The sequence below is a fragment of the Plectrocnemia conspersa genome, unplaced genomic scaffold (assembly GCF_051122295.1).
Source record: "Plectrocnemia conspersa isolate PC_06_02 unplaced genomic scaffold, ASM5112229v1 ptg000009l, whole genome shotgun sequence".
In the NCBI taxonomy this organism is placed as follows: Eukaryota; Metazoa; Arthropoda; class Insecta; order Trichoptera; family Polycentropodidae; genus Plectrocnemia; species Plectrocnemia conspersa.
The window spans coordinates 28,933,439-28,945,733 of record NW_028277173.1 but is presented as its reverse complement, the minus strand read 5'-3'; the positions used below and the strand labels follow the sequence as shown (position 1 = coordinate 28,945,733).

At 30.9% G+C, this 12,295-nt stretch overlaps 1 protein-coding gene across 2 annotated transcripts in view; it reads left to right on the top strand.

Annotated features, from left to right (window-relative positions):
* Positions 1-344: 344 nt before the first annotated feature.
* Positions 345-12,295, top strand: part of Duox (dual oxidase) — an 86,641-nt gene continuing 74,690 nt past the window's right edge. Inside the window, exons 1-2 of one of the 2 annotated variants that reach the window (XM_088191576.1) lie at positions 345-477; positions 7,712-8,015. In XM_088191576.1, coding sequence (XP_088047702.1) covers positions 7,862-8,015 — 154 coding nt within the window. In that variant the 5' untranslated portion in view covers positions 345-477; positions 7,712-7,861. Of the gene's footprint in view, positions 595-7,711; positions 8,016-12,295 lie in introns of both variants that reach the window. The other variant, XM_088191575.1, reaches the window with a different exon arrangement.

Here is a 12,295-nt window from a genome sequence, read left to right as displayed (position 1 = left end):
AAATGGATAACTCTCGAACTGACTGTGTTAGCACAAATATAATATAGACAATTATATAATCAAAGAGAAAGAATATATGTATTAAATATTATTCGCTCTAATTCTTACAAGATATAACATATAAAATGCTTATATTTTCCAATTTAGATTAGACATATACATACATTCACATTTCCAGGTGAGTGTGCACACACATATATCAAACATAACATAATTGACGACAACAATAAATTATTCTAAAAATGCGGCATCGTCTTTTTTCTTCGGTTAGATTGTTTTGGCCGGTGGGTTAGGCAGTGTCGTCATTGCCCCCTCTTTTGGAGACTATCCAGCCGACCAACCAGCTGCCTCCGAGGACTTTCTCTTCTGCTCGCCGTCGTGGTGTCGATGTACCGCAATCTTCGGTTTCTCCAGTAACAAGTGGCCGTGGCGGTAGTCGGTCGTGTTGTCGCAATATCGGCGACAGAATCGAACGTGGTATAGTGAACGGACACACATCATTTTTATTATTGTCATTTTTGCTTCTGCATGATTCGTGGATTTTGTGTGAGAGCATAAAGACAGTGTTTGAGTGTTGGGTTGGTGTAGATTTCGGTGAGAGCATCAAGTATTTTTCCGTGATTGTACAATGAATCGTACAATTTTTGGTTGAATTTTATTTATATAGACTTGGTTAATGTGTTAGATTTAATTTAAAAAGTGAAAGTTTTTCTCATTGATACGTAAATTAAAAAGAGTAATGTGATGTTTTTTCTACATGTACTTGATTGAGGGTAGTGGCTCGAATTCATAGACAACATTTTCGGGGAGAGAGGTTTTTCCAATCTTATTTCATACCAAAATAATGGTCAATAATATTCTCTATTCTGAGAAAAACTGCAAAAAAAACTGAATTTGTAAAAATCTTATTGCTCATTGATTTTACCATAATAACGACAGTTTTAAAACTAGCTTCAGGCTTAAAATAAATTAAAATCGTATTCACATATAAAACATAGCAGTTACTTTTACTCTCATAATCGTTAGTATTCGGTTCGAATCATTTATGTATTGTGTTACACAAGCAAATCTGAATCATGATGCCATTTATAAATTAGAGATATAAGCATCTTCGTAAAATAAAATTACAATAAGTCAGTCTAAATTATATTACAATCGATAAAAATCACGATATCACTATATAGATATTATTTAAAATCAATAGAGAGTATCTAAAAATATTTTTTAGTTTCACGTATATTTTATTTATTATGTATATATATTTGAGCAAAAATATAATACTATTTTCTAAATAAATTAAACCACTTTTATTTGATTTATATACATTTTGATTGCAAAACTTTTATTCACAAACAATTTTTTTTATACTTTTTTTTTTACCTAAAGATGCAATTGTTAATTTATACACAATTTTAATTGTTTGATTAAAATGCACTTGTGATTACATTATTTTATGTTTTGCTTAAATTATTGTTTCAAAACATAATACAACCTTCTAATTTATTCAAAAGTAAATTATGCGTGTAAGAAACAGAATAAAGACTCTTTTTAGCAATCGTAATAAACTTTTGAGTAAAAGTAAAGGTGTATGTAATGATATAAGAAGAAATTATCTTAATATAATACTGTTAATTATAAATAAACTGTAAAAGCACAGTTTGCATTTAATTATTATGCAACAATAATATTGAATCATCATTGCTTTCATATATCGATAATAAAAATAAAATTGCTTTAATAAAAGTTAACTGAAACTCATAAACATTGATAAGTTTATTAAGTTCCATTAAAATTTTAATTATTTATGATTAAAATTAAGAGATTATCTCTGAATTTATAGCGAGTTTAAAGCAACGCTTAAAACTGTAATAAAAATAATATATAACACTATCTATAGCAAAAATAATTTACATATATTCTATCTGTTTTTATAAATATTAATTAACGTACACAAAAAATATTTATCGCAACGATTTCGATCGATCATCAGACTAACAGTTTTTTTAATCCGATTCGTTAAAAGCTTCGCTCGCTTAATCAATTTCACCTTTCACGTCGAGTGTTAAAAACAAGATCCTCGGTTGTTTTGCACAGTGCAGACTAATTATACATTTTGGCATTAAGGAAGCAATCTAGCAAAGTGGCCATGCTTGAGTTTTTAATTGAAGGTGACGATCGCTTTAAATATTACACTGCATACGCTGTTGCATAATTTAGATTTCCAAGTACGATAAATATTGATTTAAAAAATAAATAAGTCGTATGTATACTTTCATGCATTTCTGCTGTGAAGCTCATTTCGTAGTGCCGTGGCGCATGCCGCATCGGCGGGCTCTTACATTAATACTAAAAAATATTTATTTATCCCTATCAATAAGTATTATTATTTTGACTTAGATATTAAATTATATAATGAAGCACTCACTTTCAGTTTTGTTTTTGAGATATTTCATATACGTTAAAGTTCAATGATATAAATGATGTTTATACATCGTTTTGAGTATTAAAAGTATATATTTCTAAGTAGTAGAAACAAGTTAAATCATTTTTGCTGTAAATCTTAACAAGTTCTTATGTGTATTATAATATGTTACGTTTTTTCTGTTATTTTTAAACGCATATAAAATATTTCTGATTTTTTAAGCTAAAATTTGCATATGGATTTATTTTATCTACAATTTATAGTGTGTTTTAGTTAAATATTCAAGTTAAAAATTTTAAGAACAGATAAATATTTCAATAATCTATAATTATTGATGAATTATAAATAAATGTATTCTAATCTAATTATTATTTAGCTGTCGGTCCCTCACTGTCGTGAGGTACCGCAGCTAGTTATTATTTATTAATTTTACATATCCCGTTGCAACATGCCAGGTGTCGGCTCAATGGTTAAACATCAACAACTACTAAGTAAATAGTGAAACACCAGACTGATCTTAAACATCTATTTTATTAATTATAAACTAATAATACAGCTTATAATTAATATATATATATATATATATATATATATATATATATATATATATATATATATATATATATATATATATATATATATATATATATATATATATATATATATATATATATATATATATATATATATATATATATATATATATCACTATGCAAGAACTAGTTATATTCATCCGTGAGTTATGCTAACTAATTTCGTTCTCAAAGACACGTTAAAAATTATAATACACTGCTGTCCTGGTTAATGATTAATTATTAATAAAACAGTGCTAGTAATATTGTATAACCTTAGGACATATGTTTTTTACTATGGGAAATATTCATCAATGATTTAGAAAATATTCTTACATTCCAAAGATAAGCCCAAAAACCCGAAAGACCGGTAAATGATCGGATCACGTCATTTTATTAGAAATGTCCCAGTTATTCATCGGAGTGAGGTCGTTCTAGATAATAATCTGATCACAGTCAAATATCATACCTATTATCATATAAGTCGATCCGTCCTTGGTGGTTTCACTCTTATCACGTCACGAAATTTATTATACGTAAATATTTGTAACGAGCTCGTTCGCTAATTGTTTCGCAGCAAAAGCTATCATAAAAATTACATTTATTAGCATTCTTATAATATTGAATTTCATTGGCGGCCATTTTATTTTTCAGCTGTCAACTCGCAGTTAGCCAAACAGAACCAAATTTATCACCGAATAAAATGTCCATCGGGCAGAAATAAAAGCGGTGTTTGCATACGTTTTTTTATCGTCCAAAAATAACAATAAATATAAGTAAGTGCCATATATTATTTTTCATGGTAGTATATTTGGTAATAAAATTCAAAGTTATGTATAACACGACTTAAATAATAATCAGAAAAAAACTGTTTATATAAATTATTTTATGCATAGTCAAGGGCATGAAATAAAAAAATAATAATGTGTTTTTTTTTTAACTTTCTCAAGCGCTATTTGATATTGACATTGTATTATATTTTTTGTATTACATCTATTGATATTCTAGCAAATGCTGCATTTTAATTATATAAGAAAAGGAAGTAGTATATTATTTTATAATGAAAGTTATTTTTATATTTTTTTGTCGAGTGATTTATTGTGACGGTTTTATTCAAAGTCGTTGATATCATTTTAAAATATGTGTATTATATTGTTCTAATAACTATGCTTTTGAAGGTATATATTTCAATAGAAACGTTGCGAATTTCTGATCTGCTAACCGAGATTATAATTAAATTTTACAATGTACTTTATACGTCGGTCATTATTTGCCTAATCTCGCAGTTTTGTTGCAATTCAATTTACTGTTTTCGCAAGAGGCTATTATGTGTTCAACACGAACTATAAACATACCTTATATATTAATTACTCAGAACAATGCCTATCTAAAGATTTGATATATTAACTTTGCTATTCAAATCAAAGATTGGTATTTGCTATGTCCGTTTTTCTGGTGCATTACTCAGATACGGAAAAACAAATTGTGCTTAGCTATGCATACATTCTAGAGCCACAATAATAATTATTGCCACATTCGTCCACGAGGCCGAAACGTTGCACAATGGCGATTTCGCGACGAAAGGCATTCCTCACGTGACGCATCAAGATGTCCATCCGTTTTGACACAAGGACGATGACTCGTAGCGGTAAAATATTTCGGCGAAGAGAGTCAAACACCTCAGAGATTATCCTTCCGTTTTTGTGCGACAACCATCGCTAAATTTTATCACGCGCGGTTATGATTGTGACACTGTGCTCGTTTTTTGAAGGGGATTATTATGGGGGCGAACCAGTCCGAAGAGACGAGGTAAAACCGGCTCACTTTTGACTATAGAAACGTCTGCCATAATCTTTTTCGATATGGAGCGCTCGATGAACGGCGCAGCAATTAATTAGTTTCAGTACAAACCGATTTTTATTTAACTGATCACATTCCAAGTGTTTTTTTGTTGTAAATATTATAAATATTAGTAAGCAACACGGTTTTCGTCAGCGTCGTTCCGCGGTCACCAACCTGTAACCCGTCTAAAAATAATGATATAGACCTTTGATTATAAAATATACGGCAATGTAGTGTATATTAAGAAGCGAAATGTTCGAATCGATAATGAACGAAACGATAAAAAAATTATCGATTAGATCGAATTAATTTAAAATTATCTGAAATTATCAGTTATTAATTAAAATGGCCAGAACATTAAATAATAAAAATATTACTTCATCTTTAAAGCAAAAAATTACAAATATTAAAATTTAAAAAAAATTCACCTTATTTTAATCACTTTTTAAGATGCATTGAAGCATTCACAGCAAGATAAGTCTTGAATCAGTTTCTGTATCTGCTCTGATTCTGTGTAGCTTGCACTGATAGTCTCTGAAGGACCAATGCTGACAACATCATCTTTTGAGTCTGAATCTAGAGCATACACAATTCTTTGTAACTTTTTTTTTAAGATTTCGGTAACTGTCTTTGAGCTTTTCTTGGAGTAATATTCACAGTGTTGCCGGAGTCCTTACTTGCTGAATTGAATGCAAAACCAGCATGACTTCTTGGCGTTTAAAATGATGGTCCACTCTCCTCATCATCCCTTTCTCCGACAGGTAATTCTTCAACAATAGGAATTCCAGTGTTGTATTTAATGGTACGGACTCTACTGTGATTCAGTTGTATGTAGAGGATCTTCTCAACATTTGACGGGTCAAACGTTATACTCTGAGATGTTACAAGGTTTCCGCTAGCAGAAAAAACCCGTTCACTTTTCTGGCTTCAGTCGCCAACAACGGGAAGATCCCGTTGTAGTCTTTCCATCAGGTCAATACATCAATTTAAAAAGGTCCGGGATAAATCTTGAAGGAGTCCCACTACTTTTCCACTGCCGATTTTGTTCGATTTAGAGTCTTATTCTGAGCTTTTTCAGCCACCAACTGATCCATGAAATCCATGTCGCCGAGGGCAGGAGTTGATGCCAGTCCGATATGCTGCCTGTTCAGCATCTTGAGACGATGGATGTGAGTCAAGAAATCTTCTTAGAGTGGACTCTTCCTTGTTGAACTGAGTAAGAGGTAATCCCTTATAATACGGGTAAAGTTTATTGGCCATACGTACATGGTGCTCTCACTACTGGGTTTCGGCAAAACACCTTTCATTTATCTCTGAAATTCAGTGATGAATTTTTTCGTGAGTTGTTGTGTTAGCAGCGAGCACTTTTCCAAGATAAGAGAAATGGGAATATTTTTTGAGCGGTCAGTGAATCATCAGCAGAAAGTCCCTCATTCACATTTTAAGCTTTTTCTAGTACCAGGACTAGTTCAGCCTTAAACGTGAAGTCAAAGGGCGCATAACTTCGCGCGCCATTGGTTAACATTATTTTATTTTATACTTTCCCGCCAAATATCATTCATTATCGATCACTATCGTTTGAGATCGATAATCGAAAAATTCATTATCGTTCATGATCGATATCGAACGATAATGAAAAATTATCGTTTTTGAAAATTATCGTTCATTATCTATCATTATCGTTACTCAATCGATACGAAACGGAGACTTCGATCCTTAGTGTATTTCGATAAAATAACATTCGACAAGATTTTTCAAGAGTGTGCTATGACATTTTGGAATACCTCTCCTCTTTATTTTATTTTGACGATTGAAAACTCAGAATGTTAATTATATAATTAATTAATTATATAAATTATATATTTTGATGATCCTTAAGTGTTTAAGAATATATGCACAAATGCGGATTCGTTGTCTTTACAAAAGGATCTAAAGTCGCTGTAGAAGTAGTAGATTCAGTATTGAAATAAGGCGACGACATTTCGTCTAAAAATAACCATTAAGCGTTTGTTGCTGAGCAAAGGATCATAATGTTAATTTTGTGCAAGATCATTGTGATACATTGGGTGTAACTTATAAGCCATGATTGTCGTGTTTTTAAAATAATACAATAAATTTATAATTTTGTAAAAAATATATTTTACTAATTTTAATATAAATAATTCGGCTTTTTCTACGGTAATAATTCATAATTATAATGTGGACCTTAAAAAATATACTACGCGTAACAGTTATGATTTTTAATATTAATTAAGACAAAAGATTTGAAAAATAAAAAACAAACAAAATATAATTAACGATATTATAAAACACGAGAATTAATATCAGTTATTATTTGAATCGCGTACAAAGCTTTTTATATTAAAAATATAATTCTTCAAAGTAAGATTATGTAGATTTAGGCTTTTTTTCATCCTATTGTGATGTAATAAAGGTTTTTATATCATTATAATAGTCGAAGGGTGTTTGATAAGGGATAATATGAAGTGATATTTCATGTATGTAAACAAATCTCTAATGTGCAGTTAATTATATATAGTATATCATATAATATAAAAATAACTTTCTCAGTCTCAATAATGATATATTAAGATGTTAATCTTCGCATCTAGATGTCAATCTTTTAACAATTTTTTGCTTCGCTGACTTGACAGGAAAGGCACAACGACATTTGTAACTAGGTTATAGCAAATATTGAAATACATATTTTTTATCGAAACTAAATCGTGACCAGTTTTTCTATCGATCCAATAAGTTACAATAATGAACACATGATATCAGAAAATCAATACAAGAAAAAAAATCACAAACAGTTACTCTCCGAAACAGTTACTTGTCTATGTCTAATATTTCGTTACCACTATGCAAATTTTAGATAAGGGGAGCTAACAAGTGCGAAAAATATGTGAACCGTTAGCGCAAATCGAGAACTCGCTGAAAATACGACAACAATAAATAAACGTATACGTTTAGTGCCGACGTTTTTATTTTATAAGACAATAGTGCTTTTTTCACATTCTTCGACATGACCGACGTGGACGTCGGCTTGTTTCACAGACCTCCATGTCTGTCGGTGCTCACAGTGAGAAAACAGTGTGGAAACAGTGGCTTCAGTGTTAAAATGGTGCTGGCGCTTGTGGTTTCGGCGCTGCTGGTGAATATTGCGTTTGGAGCTGAAGGTAAGTCCTTTTTAATTCATTCATTAGATTAAGAATTTATGCATAGTTATATTTGAACCTAGTATAATATTTGTTTTTAACTAGAGAAATAGTTGTTGCAGAATATACTGTTAGTGTGTTGAAATATACTTCTTTAGAAGTAATTCTTTGCTAAAATGTCTTCATTTGAGCATTTAGCTATTTCTAAACTATTTTTGTGCTATATCCAGATGATCTATAGCTTTTTAAATGCATTTTCAATGTCAAGGATATTATTCATTGTCCCTATAATAATACGATGTTGATCTCACTGTGACAGAGTTTGTCAATTTGTGATATTTAGAAATAACTATAAGTAAAAGCTTTACGGTCATATAGTAAATATTAACAACTCTGGGGTTAGTCTGATTAGTCTGTAATTTTAATAGAGTATGATTCTTTAGTTTAAAACATATACTAATATACTTCGGTATGCTATTTATTTATACTTTATTTCTATCTTAAGGAGTATTTTTTTTAGTACGTTGTGATATATTTCTCTAGAAAGTAGTAGACGGAAAATTAATATATTCTTTGCTCATAATAGAGGCAGATAATTTTTACTTCCCTATAGCGAGGATAAATGTTTTATGCTTAAACAATTTGTTTTGAAACATTTGCCTATAAACTTAAAAACTTCAGCGATATTTTTCCGCTTCATTTGTGACCCTGTGGCATATTGCCCATGAAAGAAGCATTCATTTCTAAGTTCCGTTCCTGACACATTGAGCAATTGTTTAATTTACACAGTACTGTTCAATAGTCTTATTTGTAATTTGAGTTTTTTTTCAATGCATCATTTTAACACCTACATGTAGTAGTATGTAGTTTTCAGTGAAGGTATATTATTACTAGTATAGATTGTTGACATAGCGTCAGCATTATTAAATCCGGCACCAGCTGTGACATCATAAATTAAAATAAAACTAATATAATGAAATATTTTTGTAACGAATACCGAAATAACGAATCTTCTATTTGTCCCCGAAAAACTTTCATACAAAATGTTTTCACTGTAACGAAGACTGTTCTCAGTATAACGAAATATTTTGATCTGAATTTAAGAATGACGTTACAACTTGACACAATATTTCTCCGGATTCAGTTTGTCCTTGACTTGGTGTGTGCCAAATGTCTTCACAAGCGACATTCAAGGTGTTTCGCCGATCCTCAAACTTTTTTTATAAAACATTTTTTTAAAAAGTTTTATTGTCTTCAATACAGTATCTTTAAAAATGGACAAAAAACGTTCTGTCAGATTATTTTGATGCTGTAGTAATATGGCAATTAAAATCATATTTACATTCAATATAAATAATTTTCAGTATAACGAAATTTTTTCTTCAGTCCCTTGAGATTCGCTATACTGAGATTTTACTGTATTTTATATGTAATGAATAAATAACACTGATTTCCAGACTTAATATATATCTGGTGGTTATAACACTTACCTGTAAGTATTCATTATGATACAGATTTACCCCACCTTTGGTCCTTATAATAGCCCTACAACGGTTAGCGCATTCCCATAAAGCATGAATTAGGGCGCCATGTCGACGTCATATCTCGCTTCTCTTTATAGCATTCACTCGTCTCTTTCTAGCATCGTCTTAGAGGCGACTCGCTGCCGCTCGCGCCGACTATTACTATAGAACCAAACAACCTAACTTTTTTTAATGATATTGTATTGATTTGTTCTCATTTCGGTATATCTTGTAATTGTCCAGCATCATCCAATCTATGACCAACTGATCCCGCGATCGCAGCGGCGTATGAAGCGACGCCTGTGAGTATTTGTGGAACTGATTTAGGCGCCGGCGTGAAACGTCATCGTGACGTCACTGTGGTGCTCTAATGCGTGTATATTGGAAATTCGCCAACGGTTAGGCATTGACTCGATTAATTGCTGGCATTTTGCTGCTAGAATCAGTTCGTTATCGAACGCTCGTTACCGACCGTTCCGTCTACGACGGCGCCGACACGATTTTATTGCTTTTGACGTAAATTTTTGCCTTCTGAGAAGTGATACTTGTTTTTGCGCTCTCCTATTGATCAAAATTCGGTTTGAATATACTTTGATCAGCAATCTTATATTAGAAGTACATAGTGATATCGGTAAGGATAGCTATAATATTTAAAAAAAATACTGTAACATCAAAATGCAGACAAACTGTAAAGCAATATGTGAGATGCCATGTCTGTCTGTACTTATTCTTCCGCTTATTTTTCCCTGAGAGATGAGTTGGCTTAGCTTGTATTTTGGACTTGACCTAATAAAAGTTTTTAAGGGTTTGGGTTTATACAGCAAATGGACGTTTCGCGACTGTCAAATTGAGTTTCATAGGCGTTTTAGAGCCGCATATGATTTCAGTTGAATTATATTTTTGCTTGTAATTAAATATTTAAAAAATATTTTCTGGATAGATTCGAGACTGTTTTTTCTAGATTTTCTTCTAGGAATAAACACTTGAAACTTAATGTATTGTTTATATATTTATACAAAAAACTACAATCTGTCCCTTTGAATAATAATGTTTATTGTGAAAGTACTACATTGAAAGTGGGTGCTTTTGAAGGCAATGTTCCGCTCTTTTATTTATTGTATAATATGTATAAAAGGGCTAAAGGAACTTATACCTGAATTACATCAGTATAGGTACATCTCAAACAACTGTAGTTTAGTTCGGATTCATTATTTGAGGTCGGTTTTTTACTATTTTATAAATATATTCTTAAAAAAAATCATTTCCAGAGTTGGGCCCCTCAAGGAAAACGATCTCCGGGAATTTGCCCCCCCCCCCTCGGCAGGCCTGCCTGTATAAATATATTTTTAATTTAAATTTTAAAATTAGATTTTTGGATTTTTTTGACAAAGTTATGTTTTTTATATTTTAGACTTTTAAACAAAAATTGCCTATTTTTAAAACAAGTTTCATTTTGCTATGATTAAAATTACGGCAGCTATTATGTTTTTCAAAAATCGTTTTTTTTGTGAATTTTAAATTTAATAGCAATATTATACGCTAAATTTTATTTTATACATCTGAGAACACGCCATGAATTTTTTTGTTGTCAATATGTTTATCTGTTATATTTGCAATTATAAATTTAACCTTTTCGTGCCGATTGGTAGTTTGTTATGATTCCATGAAAATTTTTAAAAGCCTAGCACGAGGTTGTATTTGTTTATTTATCGAAATTCTTTAGAGAATATGCTTTATTTGTTCACATATTTTTAGACTACCGTTTCAATTTGTATACGCTCAATTAGTAAATTTGTCTCTATACGTTCAAGGCACCGCATTGAATGGCGAGTTGTTTTGAACAAAAGGCACAATTTTCTAATAGATTTTCCCCATATTTAAGGAAGTGTTCTTTTGGTTGTTGTGCACTGAATTTTTTTCTGGATTCGCTTACCGATTTAGAAAAATCTACAATGTCGTAGCTTCGACCTTCGCCATTGAATTCGTTTTCGTTCGAGATTGACTTTGAGTGCACAAAACGTCGCAATGGCGTCACCTGAGAGAAAAATCGAAATTGTTTATTAACGAGAAAAATCGGAAGGTCAACTACTATAAAACAATATTATTGTGGGCATCGTGTTCCGCGTTGTGTGTGTGCGTAAATCTTGTCGAAAAAGCGCGCAGGTTTGCCATTAGCGCGACATTGTTGATACGACAGCAGTGAGTTATTATATTGGCAATAATGCACAATTTGCAATGTGCATTTTATTTTTATTACACATTTATCAAGTTGTAAAATAAATTACATAAGTGATTTTCAAATAAAATCATTTACATATTCACAATTACAGCCTATGTCCTATATCAAACCTTAATTTATTTTATCAATAATATTTATTATACTAGAGTAGATTAAAAAGTTCGTAATTAAACACAGGAAGATATTTATTTAAATTTTAAGTCAGTACCCTTTGAAGAACATATTCATGGTTTATAAATGTTTTTATGCTAGATTAAAGTCTAATAGATAGGATTAGGTAGCAATTTAAAGCCGCAGAAACAAATTTCAGCAGTTTTATCTGCTGATGTGTAGGCTGAAGCCTCATCCTGACGGAACAGCATACTTTTTATTTCACTATTATGGAGATCAACGATTGGCCACGACCATTTTTAAATATCATAATATAATATCATTGGAATGAGCGTGAAATTTTGCCGAAGTGTCAATTTGATACAGGAAAAGTATATATAAATTATCACATATATATTAAAATGTAGATTTTGCTATATTATGGAGTT